This window comes from Alnus glutinosa, chromosome 3 (genome assembly GCF_958979055.1).
Source record: "Alnus glutinosa chromosome 3, dhAlnGlut1.1, whole genome shotgun sequence".
NCBI lineage: Eukaryota > Viridiplantae > Streptophyta > Magnoliopsida > Fagales > Betulaceae > Alnus > Alnus glutinosa.
Window position 1 is genome coordinate 4,129,018 of NC_084888.1, and position 18,663 is coordinate 4,147,680.

The 18,663-nt window shown below is 35.9% G+C and overlaps 3 protein-coding genes across 5 annotated transcripts; 2 read left to right on the top strand and 1 right to left on the bottom strand.

The window, feature by feature from the left end:
* The first annotated feature begins 3,733 nt into the window (after window positions 1-3,733).
* On the top strand, window positions 3,734-5,482 carry LOC133863533 (probable WRKY transcription factor 7). Of its 2 annotated transcripts, none has more exons than XM_062299509.1 (3): window positions 3,734-4,532; window positions 4,637-4,765; window positions 5,014-5,482. In XM_062299509.1, exons 1-3 carry the CDS (start codon window positions 3,817-3,819, stop codon window positions 5,171-5,173), a joined length of 1,005 nt encoding a protein of 334 aa, XP_062155493.1. In that variant the 5' UTR covers window positions 3,734-3,816; the 3' UTR covers window positions 5,174-5,482. The 2 variants fall into 2 exon arrangements, with proteins under 2 accessions (XP_062155493.1, XP_062155494.1); XM_062299510.1 differs by having other exon boundaries at window positions 3,736-4,532; window positions 4,640-4,765.
* A 3,929-nt stretch (window positions 5,483-9,411) lies between these two features.
* Window positions 9,412-12,484, top strand: LOC133864988 (uncharacterized). Its single transcript, XM_062301448.1, has 3 exons — window positions 9,412-9,948; window positions 10,027-10,133; window positions 11,339-12,484. Exons 1-3 carry the CDS (start codon window positions 9,511-9,513, stop codon window positions 12,084-12,086), a joined length of 1,293 nt encoding a protein of 430 aa, XP_062157432.1. The 5' UTR covers window positions 9,412-9,510; the 3' UTR covers window positions 12,087-12,484.
* Window positions 12,485-13,588: 1,104 nt separating this feature from the next.
* On the bottom strand, window positions 13,589-18,424 carry LOC133864928 (probable 2-oxoglutarate-dependent dioxygenase At3g50210). 2 transcript variants are annotated; one of them, XM_062301373.1, is made up of 12 exons: window positions 18,306-18,424; window positions 17,999-18,114; window positions 17,739-17,857; window positions 17,556-17,619; window positions 16,010-16,077; window positions 15,348-15,406; window positions 15,085-15,247; window positions 14,957-14,976; window positions 14,831-14,877; window positions 14,193-14,273; window positions 14,016-14,105; window positions 13,589-13,932 (listed from the first exon to the last, which is right to left on the bottom strand). In XM_062301373.1, the coding sequence occupies exons 1-12, from the start codon at window positions 18,337-18,339 to the stop codon at window positions 13,807-13,809; spliced, it is 987 nt and encodes a 328-aa protein (XP_062157357.1). In that variant the 5' UTR covers window positions 18,340-18,424; the 3' UTR covers window positions 13,589-13,806. The 2 variants fall into 2 exon arrangements, with proteins under 2 accessions (XP_062157357.1, XP_062157358.1); XM_062301374.1 differs by lacking the exon at window positions 18,306-18,424 and adding an exon at window positions 18,201-18,296.
* Between the last annotated feature and the right edge of the window lie 239 nt (window positions 18,425-18,663).

An 18,663-nucleotide genomic window follows, 5' to 3' on the forward strand; every position in this document is an offset into this window, starting at 1 on the left:
AGGGTATTGGCGTCATATATGTAGTAAAGAAGGTTCAAAGGAAAATTAAGGAAATTTATGTATATATAAATATATATACAAACGTTTCAATGCGAGTGATTATTTTAACAACTATGACATTTTCGTGGCAAATTATATTTTATAAACTCTATAAACTAATAGTTGTTATAAAACTAGTTAGATGCATTTTAAAAAAGGGGCTCAAATTATGAATGGTTAGTTTGTGTAAACTTGCTTAGTCGTGCACTCACATATCCGCTTGTGAAATTATTGTTATTTTACAAATGGTACAGGTGAAGAAGAGAATAAAAATTGATACGCGTGTCTGGTATCTTAACTTTTGTGCTTGAGGCTGACGGGAAGTCTCAATTTTTTTAGAATTGCTGACTTTTGATAGTTAGTTTATAATATTTTGGATGTGTCGCTTGTGGCACTTTTGATAGATAATTATTAGATACGTGCATTAAGATTTGTAATAATAGTATTGATATAAATTTATATAAGTTAAAGTTTATCTAGATATGAAGCTCTGTTATATTTATTTGAGATGAGTTTACGATGTCAAAAAAAAATTAAAAAAAATTGTATATGATAATTTTCGGTGCGAGAGTTACTAGGTTATTATTTATGTAGTATCTACATATGAAAAATCTAAATATGTTTCACTCGCTACTTGTTAATAAGTATGAACGCACGTTGTTTGCGTCTACTTCTTCCTCTTAATTCAGTTCCGATGTGTGTGACTTCATCTCATTCCCCCTTTCCCTATTTTTCAAAAAAAAAGTATGAACACACGTTACACATTTTTTAATGCTTACCCAAATTATAAAAGTATGGTAGATAAATGCATATGGCTTTATTCATTTCTCTTTCCCCATCAAAGAATAAATATATGCATGCTTGGAAAATAAATTAAAAGAAACTATATAAGAAAATAATAAATAATCAGATGAGACTGCACTTGAAAAGTCATTAATGTTTCTTTTAAATTAATTATTTTAAAAAAGGAAAGAAAAAAAAAAAAAAAACTCGTTGTGATCAATTGAAATCCAACTCCAGCACGTCTCCTGCTGGCCTCTCCCATCCAGACTGGTTTATTTTAAGCTTTCCGTCATTTGACTTTGATGCCGACGTACTCATGTTCACGAGGTCAATCCCAATCACTCTGCGTATAGTTTTCAACCTTTTCGTCCGAATAAAACACGCTTCATTACGCTTACCGTACGTCTCCGATCAATCTGTGTGTTTAATTTTGCTCCCCATTCAAAGAATCGGAATAAAAGTAAGCGGCAAGTTGGGGAGATCGTTGGATATATCACATGCATGTGCTCCTTCGATCTCTTCCAATTCCCGCCTGGTTTTGGTTACTTTGTTAGGGCCAATGATGTTTAATTAATAAATCTTAATAAATTTCCATGCAATCCCGTGACTCCTATTTTGGAATTTTACAACCTCTCTTTTTCTCTTGGTTTGGGCTAGCTCCTTTAACGGGGTTGAAATTACTTCAATTCCCTGGAGCTACCGCAATTAGTGCACCTGCTCCTGCTGTTTTGACTGTGGTCGCCAACTTTTCCTCATCTTCCCGGCCGTCTGGTGAACACTATTTGACTTCGTTGTCGGAAAAAAAAAAAAAAAAAATGGTAATGGAATTAAATATAAATTGTTGAAAAAAATTATCTTTTAACACCCGAGTGAAATTCCCCGTAAACATTAAATAGTGCTAACCATGAGGGGGAAGATGAACCAGTTCATTGTTCTTATACATTGCCATTTGTTTGTTGAGTGCTGTCGGGGGTAATGGGTATATTTGTTAATTTGTTTTAGAGGGCGGTTTTTGTGTTTTGTTTCATAAATGCGAAAACGGTTTTAACGTTTTGAAGATTGTTTTGCGTGTTGGGTTGTTAGATATTAATCTTTGACCTGAGAACAAAAAACAAAAAACAAAATTGTTAACAAACATTAACTACAATTTACGAGATACTTACTACATTAATTACTAAACAATTAGAATTTAATTACTAAAATCAAAATTTTTTCCCCTTAATTTTTTTTTTTTTTTTAAGTTTCCTCCGAGCCTAAAATTTTAGTTCCACCCGTGCATATATACTGTATAAGACAATTAATTAGAAAACTCACACACACATGATCATGTGTTTTATAAAAAAATTATAGCACCAAATATTTCAATTCCCTCGTTTGTTTATTTTCTTTGCGTAGAATATAATGCCATTTTTTTTTCCCCTGAGCAGAATATATGCCATTTGATTAAAGAAAAAAAAAAAACAAGAAAACAAAAGGCTCGTTTGTTTGACTAGTACCATGTGGTTTCTTTTGTTTATTTACTGAAGATTCGAGCTTTCTGCATTAACAGAGAGTGATTCTTGTGCACGCAAAGCAAGCCCATGATCTTGGACAAATGATGACAAGCTTATATGCTAACCTTCCCTTACACCCTTTTTTTGGTTCTTCGATCTATTAAAAAACTGCACCGTACAGTCCCACTCTCTACATGCATCATGAATGAGCCATTTTCATGCCATTTTATACAGGAGGCCACCAACTAAGGCATCCAAGGGGCAGAAATCAAAATTTGAGATGTTTTAGACCTTTATTAAAAAAAATTAAATTTAATATTATTCGTTCAAGGCTACAACAAGTAAGAGGAAGGGGCTATCTCAAGAGGAAAATCCAATTGTAAAACAAATTTTCCTTAAATCAAATTAAATTTAGGTAAAAAAAGATCATCATATATATATATATATATATATATGACTTGTTGCTAGCCATAGGTTAAAACATTCTAAATTAGCCATAACGAATAGTTTTCATTTAGTGTGTTTACAACGTGTATAGGCAATAGAGTCACTATTAAGAGAAAAATATCTAACAAAATCAGTTCAACTAATTGAGATTATGCCATAGTTCTGTTGAAAGACAGATCCGATAAAGTGTCACAAATTCAAATGATTTCAAGGACATTAAATTAAGAGCGATGAACAAGGTGGAGGATACTTTAGTAAATTAGTATCAAATCTATAACGCTAGTGGGTCTGTGATAGAGAAAGAAGAAAAAAACGAGACAGTTTTTCAATAAATTGATTTTTTTTTTAAACTAATATATATTTAAAGTACACTTACAAATAATTATATACGGTCGAACGAAACCCAATTTAAAAAAAAAAAAAAAAAGAGTAAAAAACTTTGTCGAAGCCAAAAAATAAAAAAATAACGGGGATTGAAAAATACCACAAAAGCAATAGACAACCTTAAGAACTACTCTAATCAAAGTACAAACCAGTTGCATACACAGAACAAAAGTCAACTCTACCGTGCTGTCAATAACTGAATAACTCACCGTTCTTTTTGAACATCAGTCACACAAATCGAATGGTTAAACACTTAACAGCGTTGGTTTGACCCGGTGCATTCCCATCTCTTTAACGTTCGTAAGGCGGAAAGACCAGATTAACCTCAACAGGGCCCCACAACATTCAGAGCAGGTCAATGTCGTGACGCACAACGTTTAGAAAACCAAAAAAGAAAAGAAAAGAAAAAAAAGAAAAGAAAAAGCGTATCATTTTGTGCACGGTAATCAATAAAGCTTGTCACGTAGTTGGGGGTCTTATTCGCACCTACGGTTTGACGGGGGACGATAGCGTGACAGGCCGGTCACGCCGTGGGCCAGTAGGGGCTAAAATATAATGGGAAGCTCTTTGACCAGAGACTCCTTTTTATCAATTAATTAACAACGCTTCTTTCTCTCTCTTTTAATTTCTTGTTTCTCTTTGTTCTGCGGTCTGTGATGGTCTTTGAGACATGGCCGTAGAGTTCGTGATGGAGTACAGGAACAACAACAATTTCAGAGCGCAAATGGAAGAGAACGCTGTGCAGGAAGCAGCGTCTGGGCTCGAGAGCGTGGAGAAGCTGATTAGATTGCTTTCTCAGAGTCAGCAGCACCAGCAACAACAGCAATACCAGTCGTCCTCCTCGAGTTGTTCGAAACCGTCCATGGAAATGGAGGCCGTGGCGGACGTCGCCGTTTCAAAGTTCAAGAAGGTTATTTCTCTTCTGGGTCGGACCAGGACCGGCCATGCTCGCTTCAGAAGAGGTCCTTTGGCTTCCCAAACCCAAGAGAAAGAGAAGCCCGCAGCTTCTGAGCCCACCAGAGTCTACTACGCCACCCCGATCCAGCAGATCCCACCTCTTTCTCACCACCACAACACCAATCAATTCCAATACGGCGAGTCGTTTGTGCCCAAGAATGGTGTCATTGAGAGGAAGGAGTCGTCGACGACGATTAATTTCTCCTATTCCTCTGCGGCGACCTCGTTCATGTCGTCCTTGACTGGAGACACCGACAGCAAGCAGCCTTCGTCGTCTTCGGCTTTCCAAATCACGAATCTTTCTCAGGTTTCCTCAGTCGGAAAGCCGCCTTTGTCTTCCTCCTCTTTGAAGAGGAAGTGTAGCTCCGACAACTTGGGTTCCGGCAAGTGCGCTGGCTCCTCTGGTCGCTGCCACTGCTCCAAGAAGAGGTCGGTCTCTCTCTCTCTCTCTCTCTCATTTGTTTATGGGTTTTTGTTTTTATTATTTTCAGTTTGGTTTATGAATTTGATGGTTTTTATTTATTTGGGTTTAGCAGAAAAATGAGGTTGAAGAGGGTGGTGAGGATTCCGGCTATTAGCTTGAAGATGGCTGATATTCCACCCGACGATTATTCTTGGAGGAAGTACGGACAGAAGCCGATTAAGGGCTCTCCTCATCCAAGGTATGCCCAAAGGTTTCATTCAGTTTTTTATTTGACTCTACAGTCGTTCATCAGTATGCTTAATTAATCATTGACCTTTTCTTTTTTCTTTTTTTTTTTTCTGGAATTAAGAGTTTATGGTACTTTTTTTTTTTTTTTTTTAACTTTGGTATACTAGATCTGCGTCTTGCAACTGAGTTAGAGAATCTTTAAGAGTGGGATTTCCAGATTTCAGCTACAGTTCTGTAATACGTGTCTTTGTGTAACAGGGGTTACTACAAGTGTAGCAGCGTGAGAGGGTGCCCAGCACGTAAACACGTGGAGAGAGCTCTGGATGATCCATCTATGCTAGTTGTGACCTACGAGGGCGACCACAACCACTCTCTTTCTCTTGCCGAGGCATCCAATCTCATCCTAGAGTCCTCTTAACTCTTAAGATAACCAGCATCCATCATCATCATCATCAGAAAGATCAATCACAATGCTGCAGAGAACAGTAGTAGTTGTAGCAGCACTAGCTGGCTGAGTCAGAACCAACTCTATCTCGAAGGAGATTAGTGGGTTAGTTCGCTGCCTGTAATATATTGGATTCCTCTCTCTCTCTCTCTCTCTCTCTCTCTCTCTCTTTTAAACGCTATGGAATCATTTTAGAAGAGAAAAAAAAAGGAGAAGATGGTGGATTTGGTAATGGATTTCAGTATGAAAAGAAGAAAAAAAAAAAAGGTGGGTTCTATTCTATTCTTTTCTATTCTCTTTCTTATTGTATTGATTGCTTTACCTTTGGGTTTGGTCTTGGATGCCTACCTCTTAGACTCTCTTACTTTATTTTCCCATCACCCGAAGTTTCTCTATGCTTGAATAGTGGTAACGGAGAAAATATTAAAGAAACGAAAGGGACCGGGTCAAAGAATTCGAAAGAAGTGGACCAACATGTCGTGTTAGGGGCGGTTGACCAAAGCAAACGGGGGGGTTGGCAGTTGCCGGTTGGGACGGCCAATTTAGTGAAGAAGGTGGGTGATGGGTGGGGAAAACGAAAGAAAGAGAGAGTTTTTAATGCAATTTTGTTGGCTTGTTTGGGTCGTAGGAAAAGGTTGGCTGGATTTGGAGAAATGGTTGGTCCAAAGGGTGTTCAAGCCCACTAATCAAATGACAAAGTCAAAATGGGTGGGTGCTGAATTGATAAGTTTCTGCACTGGGAGGGCCCCTCCGCAACGTTCACTTCTTTGTTCTTTGCTTTTCCTTTGCCTTAACGTCAACCTTGTTATGCACTCGTGGTCCCCCTCCAGTGCTCCATGATTTAATTTATACAAATTCGTCATTCACACATGTGGCTGCGGCCTCATCATATGATAGAATGTATACCAACGCAAAGCAATTTGGACCATTTGGTATTAGTGGGTGCTTCACATGTAATGAACCGACAACATCTTGCGCCCACGCAATGTTGTCAAGCCACCACACGCTTTTCAACCCTTAACCCCCTTTTTGGGTTCATATTTTCTATTCAACTAGTGCTGGCTTTTTTCTTTTTTTCTTTTTTTTTTTTTTTTGAATAATTTTAAAGTTCTTTCTAGTGGTTTTTTTGGTGTTTATCTGAAATGATATAAATGTAATAAAAAAAATTATATTTATGTCCTTTTGGATGATATAGATATAATTTTTTAATTTTTTTTATTACACTTATGTCATTACAGATGAACACCAGAAAAACACTAAAAAAAAGTTAGAACATTTTTTTTTTTTTTTTTTAAAGTTTAGGGTTAATTACTTTTTCTTTTTCTTTTTTATATTCTTTAAATAATATCGCAAACAATACTTATGAGTGTATATATATATATATGTTGCGTTAATATTATTTAAAAAATAATAATAATAAAAATTAGGAGCTAATCGCGCCATGTGCCACCCATTTGGCCCCTCCTATTTGACCAAAAATGGCCGGCCAAAGAGTCGCTTATGACGTTGTCAATTATAAACACTTATGGGCTTGTTTGGCAAGTGAAGAAAAATTTTCTCTTTATTTATTTTTTTTTCAAAAACAATAAACTTCAAAACATTCTAAATTTATAGCACATTAATAATTTTTTATTACTATTTAAATAAAAAAATTTTACTACAATAGAAATTTTTTTCACTTTCTCATACAAATTGTTTTGACTTTATATCATATCTATCAATTTTTACTACCATAAAAAAAGATAAATAAATAAAAAATTCAACTCCCACTCCCTTCCCTTGACAATGGATATCATCTTACCCTTTATTTCTTGCATGCACAGAAGCACAATGGAGGCTTGCTTCTATGCGAAAAATCTGAAAAAACCTATGTAGGGAAAAGTACTTTTTATCTACCGGACCATATTTCTATTTTCTTAACCTGCCCGCAATCGTCGAATCATGAATATGTACTTGGGTGCACAGGTTTGAGAAGCTTGTAATTGAAATAATACAAACGACTTATCCACGGGCGGTAGACAAACATGAAGAAACTAGACAGCTTTTGATCAATCAATTTCATGCATTATTGGCCTCATAACATGCTGGAAATTGGAAAAAATAGGAAAGACGTGTTTTTTTTTTTTATTTAAAAGAAAGAAAACGAGAAAAGCTTGTGAAAACGGCACTATTTTTCAGTACCACGAAAACGATGACTCAGGAGTCATGACAGGTTTTGTTCACATTTTCTTTTTATTAATTATTATGATTGCGATATGGCTTGGCTGCTGTAGACAAAACAACGTTACATTTGCTGTAAAAAAATCAACGGTTCAGATTTAACGAAAAATAAATTTTAAACCAAACGACAACGTTTATCACCCAAAAAATACTCACCACCGACAATGTCCACTCAAAGTCCAAAGCCACTGTCAGCCATTTTACTGGAGGGATTATTTTGATTTGTGTTTGGTATAAAATGATTTAGTTCATTAAAAAAAAAAAGCAAAAAAAGATAAAAATAAAAATAATAAAAATAATAAAAATAAAAAGAGAAAGTATCAAAAGAGGTAAAATTTTCACCTATTCATTCAGTTCAACACTTATGCAATAATGCATTCTCTTTGAGAAGGACTATGACATAATTGTCTATTAACTTAGGCATCAGAAATATCTCCGGCTGACTCACCTTAACAAGAAGCCAATATTTTTAGTGACTTAAAATTTTTCTCTGCGTGAAATTAGCCGTGCAGATTTCAACATTATCAATAACCAAGAGAGATTTCAGCATTAAATATTTTTTGGGCAAAATATGCTAGAGGAGTGGATCCATTCCAACAATTTGTTATTTCAATAAACCATAGTTCCTAATTTTTTAAGTGTTAAATCACCACTTATTTTAAAAGTTAAAGTTGATAAGAATTAGTAAATTTAATAATTTAATTAGTATTTTAACTCTTTCTTTCATGTGTTGGCTCAAACTTTTCTCAACAAGTGAAATTCAACATGTAAAATATTTAACTGAAAACCATGTTAAATTATCACTTATCCAAAAAAGTTTAGACATATAAAAATAAATGAATTTAATTATTTAATTAATATTTGGCCACAATTTAAATTGAAATTAAGAAAATTAAGTTTATCAATCATTACTCAAACGTATATTTTTGAGGAGTGCCAGGAAAAGCATTTCAAATATATAAATCAGTAGGTGTGAGAGAATTAATGTGAATCCGCAAGGATAAATGATTGATTTCCCATTTAAAGCAATTTATGGGAAAATAGACTTGCTATCGATAAGGTAATCTCTCTCTCTCTCTCTCTCTCTCTCCACAATAATTTTTCTTGAATAATACAAGAAGTGGCACAAGTCAATGAAAATCATTGCTATCTTCCAACAAAGAAAAAAATAGCATAGCGACTTAGCGAGAGCCAATTGAAACTTCAAACTTAAGATAATAGAATAATCACAACACATGATTCCAATTATTTAAGGAAACATCGTCATACTTTGACTAAATTAGAAATTATAAAAGCAACATGTTCATATCCTTTGAAATTTGTTGGGTCTGTCATAAATAATTCTTTAGATCCTAATCATTAATTTTAAATTATATGGTCGAGATTTGGCTACACAAATATTTATAATAATAAAAATGATAAATATTAGATTGGAAAAAGTGACAAATATTTATACTATAAAATGTCAAATATTTAATCCATACAACTTTTTAAAAATTTTAGTTCAAAAGCAACACATTAAGACTGCGTTTGGAAGTGCAATTTTAAATCAAGTCGTAGAAAGACGGAAAAAAATAAAAAAAAAATTAAACGTCATTCTCCCTATCCTTCTTCCACACAATTCTTTAAAAACTAGCAATTAGATTTATAGGAGTAAGACCCACAAGGCTGAATGTGTGGGTCATACAGATTTAATTATTTACTTTTTAAAAAAATTGTATGGGAGAAGGACAAATAAAAATTTGCAAAAAAAATATTATCACCCAATATTAATGGAGAATAATTCAGAAAATCCTGGAAATAATTCAAAAATCATTTATAGCATTCAAGATGCTTGAGAATAAATTGACTCGTATTTGAAAATTCTTTTGAATAACATCAAACATCAATTCGGGCCGAAATCCTTAAATGAAAAAGGCCTAGATGTATGGATATGGGTCAGCGGGTGAGGCCCAAACTTTAAGCAGCCCTAACTTTGAAAACATAGCGTGAAGCACCAGCACAACCACGTAGTAGCAAACCTCGAAAGCTCGTTCACACTCCTAACCAATGGCGGCGATGGGCTGCCGTACAGTGCCCACCGTCCGCTCATGAGACCCAAAATTCCCTCTATACCCCTCCTCTCTTCGCACAGTTCCTCCTTCCCAACACTCAATTCTCTCATGGCCTCCTCTCTTACCCGAACCCACCATTCCGACCCTCCCCAAGACGACTTAGACGACGGCCTATGCTCCGACCCGCAATTACAAGAGGAAAGAGAGCGGTCTGCGTCTGATACGTCGCCTTTTGGCTTGGGTTCGCCGAGCCGATGCTTGACCGGAGAGTCCCGGGTCGAGCGGGCATGGGCTCACTGGGCCAAACTGGGACGGCCCAAGCTGATAGTCGCTCCGATGGTGGATAACTCGGAGCTGCCGTTTCGAATGCTTTGCCGTAAGTACGGCGCCGAGGCCGCGTACACGCCCATGTTGCACTCTCGCATTTTTACCGAGAACGAGAAGTACCGTAGCCAGGAATTCACCACTTGCCAGGTAAATTCAAAGCATTTTACCCCAGTACAAATGCGATTTTAGGGTTAGATTTTTTTAACTAATGTGAGTAATTTGCAGGAGGATCGCCCATTGTTTGTCCAATTTTGTGCGAATGATCCAGAAATTTTGTTGGAGGCTGCACGGAGAGCTGAACCTTTTTGTGATTATGTTGACATCAATTTGGGGTAATGATTTTTTTGTCCTTCATTAGTGCTAGATTGTGTTTAGAATAATGGTTAAGTGAGTAGAATCACTTTAAGCGTAATAATTTAAGATGATTTTAAGTTCGAATCTCGATTCCCCTTTATCTTTGTCCCACTTATTTAGAGGAAGTCTGGGCTCGTGAAGAGAGTATTAGAATATGGCAAAGTGATTAAATTCACTAGTGTTTTTTTTTTCTTTTAATCAATTTAAATTTGTGGAGCACCTAGTAATTTATAAGATTGGTGATGCATTATTGGCTTCATAAACATATAGACTATTACTATTGGATTAGGATCCTTAAGATTTTATGTAGGGCAACTTCATTGTAGAGTTCTTGAACTCCTAATCATTCGTTCATATTTTGTCAACAGTTTTTATTACTTCTAGAGGATTTTTAGTTTTTCCTTAATCTAATAGTATCTCATGGGATTGAAAAATACTACCGTGGTAAAATCTAAAGCATTTATTTGAAACTAATGATTAATATTTTAAGAATACCATGGAATTACCTAGTAAATGTAGTGAATACTAATCCGTGCTATTGAGCTTTAGGTGAGAATATAGTTAAGAAAAACTATCTACACTGGTAGTTGGTCACGGATAAAGCATTTTGATTAAGCTCATCTTCAGCATTGTACTGAAAATCTTGGTGAAAGGTAGGCACTGTACAGATTTATTTTGAACAACAATAGTGAAGAAGGAGAAGAAAAAAGAGGGAGGGTGTTTACCTCTGTATTCCATGAGATCAAGAACTGATTGCCTAAGCTTGTCCACACCTTCAGTAACCAACATTTGCTTCTTGTCGTGTTTATCACTTATTTCATTTCTGTAAAGGCTTATCTATTTAGACAGTGACTAATGACCAAGAAGATTTTGATACCTGTAACACCTAAATAGTTTTCAAAGCCCTCTGTGTCCCCTAAAAACGCCTTCTTGAACACTTTTAGAAGACTTAGGAGTGACTGAAACCTCTAGGATGTTTTAAAGCATGACACATGAGTCTTAAATGTTTGTTGATATTTCATTAAATACTTAAACTTGCATCTAAGGAACAAAGATCACTTTATTTGCTCTGAATGGCAACTAATATGACCCTCTTTATCCTAACCGAAAGTAACATAAATTCTACTCTTAACTTTTTGTAGATTGTCTGGTTAATGTAGCAACTGTTATGGCTTTTGTGCAGTTGTCCTCAGCGTATTGCTAGGAGGGGCTATTATGGAGCTTTTCTTATGGATAATCTTCCTCTCGTAAAATCTCTCGTTCAAAAGTTGGCTCTCAACCTTCATGTTCCTGTGTCGTGCAAAATCCGAGTATTCCCAGATTTGCAGGATACAATTAACTATGCTAGGATGCTAGAGGATGCCGGTTGCTCTCTTTTAGCTGTGCATGGCCGAACCAGAGATGAGAAAGACGGAAAGAAATTTCGGGCAGACTGGGAAGCTATCAGGGCTGTGAAAAATGCGGTTGGTATCCCAGTCCTTGCAAATGGGAACATTCGACACATGGATGATGTTCAGGATTGTTTGGAGAAGACTGGTGCTGATGGGGTGCTTTCTGCTGAGTCTCTACTTGAGAATCCAGCTCTTTTTGCTGGATATCGAGCTGCTGAATCGGTAGTGGGCAGTGAAGGAAATGATAAAGAGGGAAAACTGGACCAGACAGACCTACTGGTGGAGTATTTGAAGTTTTGTGAAAGACACCCTGTGCCATGGAGAATGATTCGTTCTCATGTGCACAAGATGTTGGGAGACTGGTTCAGGCTGCATCCAGATGTGAGGGAGGATCTAAACTCCCAATCCAAACTGACATTTGAATTTCTTTATAACATAGTTGATCGACTTAGGGAGCAGGGCACAAGAATTCCACTTTATCTGAAGGATACTCATGAAGAGAGAGTTCCAGCAGATGGACTAGCATCCAGAAATGTTTGAAACGGGTTGACTGGGTTGAAGGTCCAAATTTTTGATTCATTGCTAAATTATAGCTGGCAATCAGGTTCACAGTTATGATTTTTGTCATAATTTTTTCACATCAAATGTTTACATTTTTCGGCATCTTAATTGTTATTGCAATAGTAGTTATTGGCAATCTAATATGCTGAGGAAGTAGGAGGGTATAATAGCGAAGGATGAAGATGCTTCTTTTTATACTAGGTCTTTTCCTTTTTTTGGTATATGATTTATTGTGTCAGTATCTCAGGTCATCCATGTTGTATCAACTCCCTCTGTTAGGGAAAATGAAAAACATCTGCAGATGTATCGATTTTGGATTGATTTTTCCAAAGTGAAATTATATTTGATTGGTCCTTGATATTAGTTTAAATTTATAAGATGTTATTGTTAGGTTTCTTGGTTTATTTTTTTGTAGCTATGATATTTTAAGAAGTTTCTAATACAATTAGGCCAGTCGATTTCTTTTTATATATATATATAAACAATTAGGTTCAGCTGTTATTTTTCAAGAAGTTTCTAATTTAATTATGTGACGCCTGAGAATCCTAAAAGATTATTCCGTTTGATTGTACTTGAGTAAAGAAAATCTAGATGCCCGTGTCTGGATGCCCTTCCCATTGCCTTTTGTTGGGAATTTGAATTCCCTTCTAGAGGTGAGAATCCCCTATTCCTTTGGGCTTGGGAAACTTTTTTTAAAAGGACAAAAATGCTGGCATTATTTTGCTTTTTTATTAATAAGGCGCAGTAAACATCTAAACATCTTCGCTTTCTCAATATCCAAACCTTGCAAAAACTCTCTCAAATGATTATATATTTTATTTTAATCAACTTTTTGGGTTTCATTGTGACCGTGCAAAATATGTATATAAAAGTGAATTAACTATTTTATTCTGAGAAAAAGGAAAATGAATAGGTTTTATTTGGTTAATATATTGGCAAATGGGGGAAAAAAAAAAAAAAGAGAGAGTATATAATTCTTTTCATGCCATTTTTTGTTTAGTTTTTAATTACTTTTGTATCAAAGCCTTGTGCACTTGAGGAGAGAAGTAAACCAAAGATGAGAATCTCATATATTTTCGCCAAACGTGATTTGAAGTCAGATTTTCAGGAATCAGACATCATCATATTCCTGAAAATGTGAATGCTAGAAAGAATGTTATACTCTTCAAACCAAATGCCAAGTTAGGTTCAGCGTGGATGCTGGAAGCGTTGCCGAAAGTGTGAGAGCAGGGTGTTAAGGAGGTACGTCTTGTCAACCATAGACAAACATTTTTATCGAAAACTTTTTCACAAACTTAACTATTTATATGTTTTCTTAGATAACAACTTAGAATCATTACACGTTGGCACAACAAACCGCAGTTTAGCCAGAAATCTCAATGGCCTTTACATAAAGGCCTTGATTTCCTCCTTTTGGAAGCATCAGAGTCCGAAAATAAGCAACTTCTCTATGATCTCATATTTTTGTTCTTCATTTATGATAGTCTACAAGAATTTGCATTAACCCATCCTTATAATTATCATTTCAGAGGTGTTGGGAATCTCATATGTTGTTTATTTTACGAATTTCTACCAGACTAGGAAAATAAAGAACAAGAGAAATTCCAATAATCTAAGCGGATCTTGTCAATAGAACTTGACATATTCCTATTGGATTATAAAAAACAATAACGAGATTAACAGGTCAAAGTTTCAGCCCCTAATCGAAATTTGTCAGGACCTTGCTCACTAAATGCTCTCCATAAACAGCTCTTTCGAACTTCTTAGCTCCTGCTGTCCTCTGTATACAAATTTCCAAAGGCTCCACTGCGGTCTCAAAGTTTGTCTGTTCATGCAACAAAGCCATGTTATCAGGTATGGGAACAAATCCATTCAAGAAAGAAGAAGCAAATGGAGAAACAGACCAACCTCATAGAAGTAGGCTACACAGACCCGATATCTTGGAGAGTTGTTGGTAACCCGGTGCAAGGTTGAGTCATACAAACCATTTGAGTAAATCTGCGCATTCTTCCAGATTTCATTAGACTTTGAATTAACTTCGGAAGAGGTCCAGAGTTTTGGGATGATTATTTTGCAAAGTCATACCTTCAGCATGTCACCAATGTTGCAGACAAATGTTCCAGGAATTGGAGGAGCTGATATCCATTCGCCAGACAGGTTTCTTACCTTCAACAACGTATCCAATTAATGTCCAACAGAATTGGAAAAAAGCAGAATGAACCAGAAAAATAAAAAATAATAATAAAAAAAGATGGAAAAACTTCCTACAAAAGCCTGCCTCTCTAATTATACAAATGCCAAAGCTTCCATAATAATTTAGAAGGTACTACTATTGTAATGCAAATTAGAGAACTGCTCTTTTGACCTGTAATATATATTTTTAACTTTTTAAGCGGCTTTAAGATTAAATTAGACAGCATATATTAGTTGATAAGGAAATTAAGGTTACATGATGTATATTGTGATAGCAGCTATACATCAACAAACTTTATTGAAAGCAGAAGATAAAAGATATTAGAGGGTTTTTTTTATTATTAATATTATGAGGCTTTTTAATATCAGGCAAAGCAAGTCTTTTTTCTTTATATTTTTTTGGGGGGCGTGGGTTGGAATAACTAAAGAATGCAAATTTCAATGTATATAAGGACCACATAATACGCAACCACTATTGTATCTTCAAAAATCAAAAGAAGACTCCAGATAAAAATGCTAAAGGATTGTACCTGTAGTGCAGTTATATCATCATCCTGATTAACCAATGTCAACAAACCTATTGAACATATTAAAACAAATGAAATTGATAAACAAGATTTCAGGGCCTTTGATCATCTAAAGGACAAGAAACTTACCATAGTCAGTGTGAGCTCCACTGGATTTATTCAAACGGAAGACATGGACAAAAGAAAAGGACATCATTTTCATAAAATCCAGTAATAAATGGCAAAGTGGAAGCATCAACAGAGCACTATTGCATTACCATCCAATGTCATTTCTGGGGTCTGGACCATTCGTTGTTGGCACGCCTGGGTAACCTATAATTCGCATCACCCAAAATGCATCCCCAGCTCTTTCACCTTCAAATTCATCTGGTGACCCCCCCAATGCTAAAGCAACTCCCCGCAAAATTTTCCTTGAAAGGTCTGACAATACCAAAAACTGAAAGTTGTAAGTAGAAAACATAAAAAGAAATAGATAAGGTGAAAGGATGTAAAAGAAGAGCAGTCCTTTTGAATATCATGCCTTTGCAGAGGCTAATATACTCCTCCATTAGTTCTTTAAAGTTCGGAGGATTACTTGGCCTGCATAATGGACCATAAGAAGAAATAACTGTCAACAAGAAATTCTTTCATGTGTAACGAAAACCATCATTGAGTTAAGAAACTGTATTTTCAAAAAGAGAACCAGCATCCAACTGTCTATACTACTAACGTGAAAACTTCAGAATCACCAACCAGATGATTCAATAGGATACTTTCTCATTGAGGACCCATAATTGAATGGAAGGTACGCTACTGAGATTTAAAAACAATGAAACAGATGTCATATATATTCAGAGTTCAAACTGTCGACATTAATTAGCTATTCTCAAGATCAAGTGACAAATAAAACATATTTTAACGTGTTTAGTGGCTATTTATTGGCAATTGGGTGTTTTACATGCCCAACCACCATGGTAGCCCCATGTACACAGGGCTAGCTTTACTTATGCAAAACAGGAATACATACTGGCAATAGGCAAGCACCATTTGTTTATCATGATCAATCAGCCCATCAATCTCACTGATATGGTAATAATCCTTTGCTAATTAGTACAAGAAGTACAGTTGTTATATTGGAGCATGTTTTGTTGTAGAAAAAATTGGAGTGAAGGAGTTACGTGAGAAACCTTGATTTCCACTTACCATTGGTTACATCCTTGCATAGTTTTGCCAAGCTCTCCATACATACCTTCTTTCACTTCTCTATAGCACTGTTATAGGTGAAACAAAATCATATTATTAGTAGTAAGAATAAGAACTAGAGCAGAAGCAGCAGCAGCAATGCCAATAGCGACCATCGTAAGAAAACTTGGAAATTCATATAGACTAAATAATATATCACACTTATGCACACACCTAAAGAGAGCAACATTGAATTCAAGTCAAGCTGTTAAATTGATATGACATAGTTCCAATTAACCGGCAAGCAAAGAAATTAACACGGCGCAATCTTGAATTATGATTAGGGGTAGGGATGTACATGCGGATGCTGTTATTTGCAATATCTCCAACCGCATCTGCGTCCTTGACATGTTTTTACTAGGGGTGTGCAAAACCCGCAATCCCCGCCCCGCCCCGCAGAGGACCGGGTTTTCGGTTTTTTTGCGGGTAGGTTCTTAATTTGAGAAATTTATGCGGGGCGGGGCGGGTTGCGGGTTTAGCTTTAAAAAATGCGGGTCCTTGCCCCGCCCCGCACAGAAGAGAAAAAAGAAAAAGAAAAAGAAAAAGAAATCATGTTTCTTAGAATTTTATCTTATAATTAATAGGGCTTTTAATTTAGTTTACAAGGCTAATTCCATGGAAAATGTTCTTATATAGAAATAGGAACGATTGAAAGATATGTGTTAACATGTTGAAAGACTAAATTTAAGGAGTTTTGAAATTATAATTTTTTTCTTTAATGAAACAGAGTGGTTTCCCTAAAAATCTGACTTTGCATTCATAAGATTCTGTGAAAAAATAATATGAATTTAATTTTTTTATTAAAAAAATCAGTATTTTATTGAATTTTTATTTTTTACAAAATAAAATCAAAATTACGTAAATGCCACTCAAAATACCCGCCCCGCCCCGCCCCGCACAGGTTGTCTTTATTAAGTGCGGTTTGCGGCTTGGAAATTTCCAACCCGCATAGGTGCGGGGCGGGGCCAAAAAAGGCGAAAAACTGCCCCGCCCCGCCCTGCCCCATGCACACCCCTAGTTTTTACTAGTCGCATCCATGCGTTTGTTAAATGCAGTTATTATCCGCTATCCGCATATAAGGTAATGACCTTTTTGGGTATTCTTTGAATCTCTATTAGGGCATATTTTAAACGATTTTGAAAATAATTTAAGTCGATTTTTAGTGTTTTGGACTTGTTTTGATTTTTTTAAGCTTTAATATTTTGAAAATATATTAATTTCACATTACTTGTCTTTTTGCCAAAGTGTTACACGAGAATCATGCACCCCCGTCACAAGACTCAACATGTTCTTATTGTTTTTATTCTTTTTGGATGAATATGTTCTCATTGTTGACATGCATAGTATAACATACAAAACCATGTACAACATCATTAATATCATTTTCCAAACAGCTTAGACCATGGATATATCACATGATTATAATTCAATGTGTGCACAAATACTCCTATATATATATATATATATATATATATATATATATTGTAAAGCATCTATTGTTACTTACATCAATAGCTTCGTGCATGTCGGGCACGCCTTTGGTTATATTTTCTCCGATTCTCTGGTATCCTCTGCATTCAAAATTTACTTCCATTTCCTTAATATAAAGCTCCATATCCAACTCATAAATAACAAATTGATGATTAATCACAAAAATACATATGTGGGATGTCATTCCACTAGCAAAAACCTGAACCCAGTTGCGGCAGTCATCTTGATTTTAACTTTTTCTTCATGTGGAAGTTGAAAAAAACTGTGGCTCACTTTTTTCACCTCTTTAATGAGGGAATCGGGAATACCATGGCCCTTCTACACAAAACCACAAGCATCTTGAAATCAGAAACATTCAGCCACAAGTCTATGAAGAAAAGAAAAGAAAAGAAAAGGGAAGAAACTGTGCAACAAAGAAAAGAGCATGCTTATAGAGAGAGAGATATATCATATATCTACCACGTAGAAGAATCCCGCCTCTTTGCAAGCCTGGTCTAATTGTCTAACAACTTCAGACACGCCTGGGTCCTCCGCCATTTTTGGATCATCACACCTGGCCAGAAGAGGACTTACATCTGCATCACAATTCACAAACAAAATGTGTAGTTGGTGGCCATGGCTTGCTGATATGGGTATGGACAAAAAGAAGCTTAGAACCCACCGGAGACCAAATTTGCCTCGGATAAACGATGATCGTCAAATCAATCAAACTAAGTGAGTGAATCCAATCAATTTCAAAACTTTTTGGGATTGATTGGGCGCTTACCGATTATTGGGATGGACTTGAAATCGGTGGCCATGACATGCAGCTTAATACTTGGTACGGTACGATCGTACTGAAAATTTTCCCTATGGCTTTCATTGCTTTCCAGATCCCCAAATCGCCATGTTTGAAGGGTTTCTTTATTGTCGGATGACGTGGCGCAATTGGAAACTCGTTAGTGGGGTTTGTTAAGGACACGTAGGAAATTTTTGTCCGTTTGTTAATCTAATAACACTCAAAGGGTAACGAAAGTACAGATTACATGGACTCAACATAATACAGAAGCCCCATTACAGTTACCCAAATCACAGATTATACCAACAGCTGCTACAAATAAGCCTAACCAACAAAAATGTGCTCT

Excerpts from the sequence above, each read along its gene's own strand:
- LOC133863533 (XM_062299509.1), top strand. The coding sequence starts at position 3,817 with ATGGCCGTAGAGTTCGTGATGGAGTACAGGAACAACAACAATTTCAGA. Across the intron at positions 4,533-4,636 it reads TGCCACTGCTCCAAGAAGAG|CAGAAAAATGAGGTTGAAGA; the intron begins GTCGGTCTCTCT and ends ATTTGGGTTTAG. Across the intron at positions 4,766-5,013 it reads AAGGGCTCTCCTCATCCAAG|GGGTTACTACAAGTGTAGCA; the intron begins GTATGCCCAAAG and ends TTTGTGTAACAG.
- LOC133864928 (XM_062301373.1), bottom strand. The coding sequence starts at position 18,339 with ATGGCCACCGATTTCAAGTCCATCCCAATAATCG. Across the intron at positions 18,115-18,305 it reads CAAGTCCATCCCAATAATCG|ATGTAAGTCCTCTTCTGGCC; the intron begins GTAAGCGCCCAA and ends ATTGTGATGCAG. Across the intron at positions 15,248-15,347 it reads GTATATTAGCCTCTGCAAAG|ACCTTTCAAGGAAAATTTTG; the intron begins GCATGATATTCA and ends TGGTATTGTCAG.
- LOC133864988 (XM_062301448.1), top strand. The coding sequence starts at position 9,511 with ATGAGACCCAAAATTCCCTCTATACCCCTCCTCTCTTCGCACAGTTCC. Across the intron at positions 9,949-10,026 it reads AGGAATTCACCACTTGCCAG|GAGGATCGCCCATTGTTTGT; the intron begins GTAAATTCAAAG and ends AGTAATTTGCAG. Across the intron at positions 10,134-11,338 it reads TATGTTGACATCAATTTGGG|TTGTCCTCAGCGTATTGCTA; the intron begins GTAATGATTTTT and ends GCTTTTGTGCAG.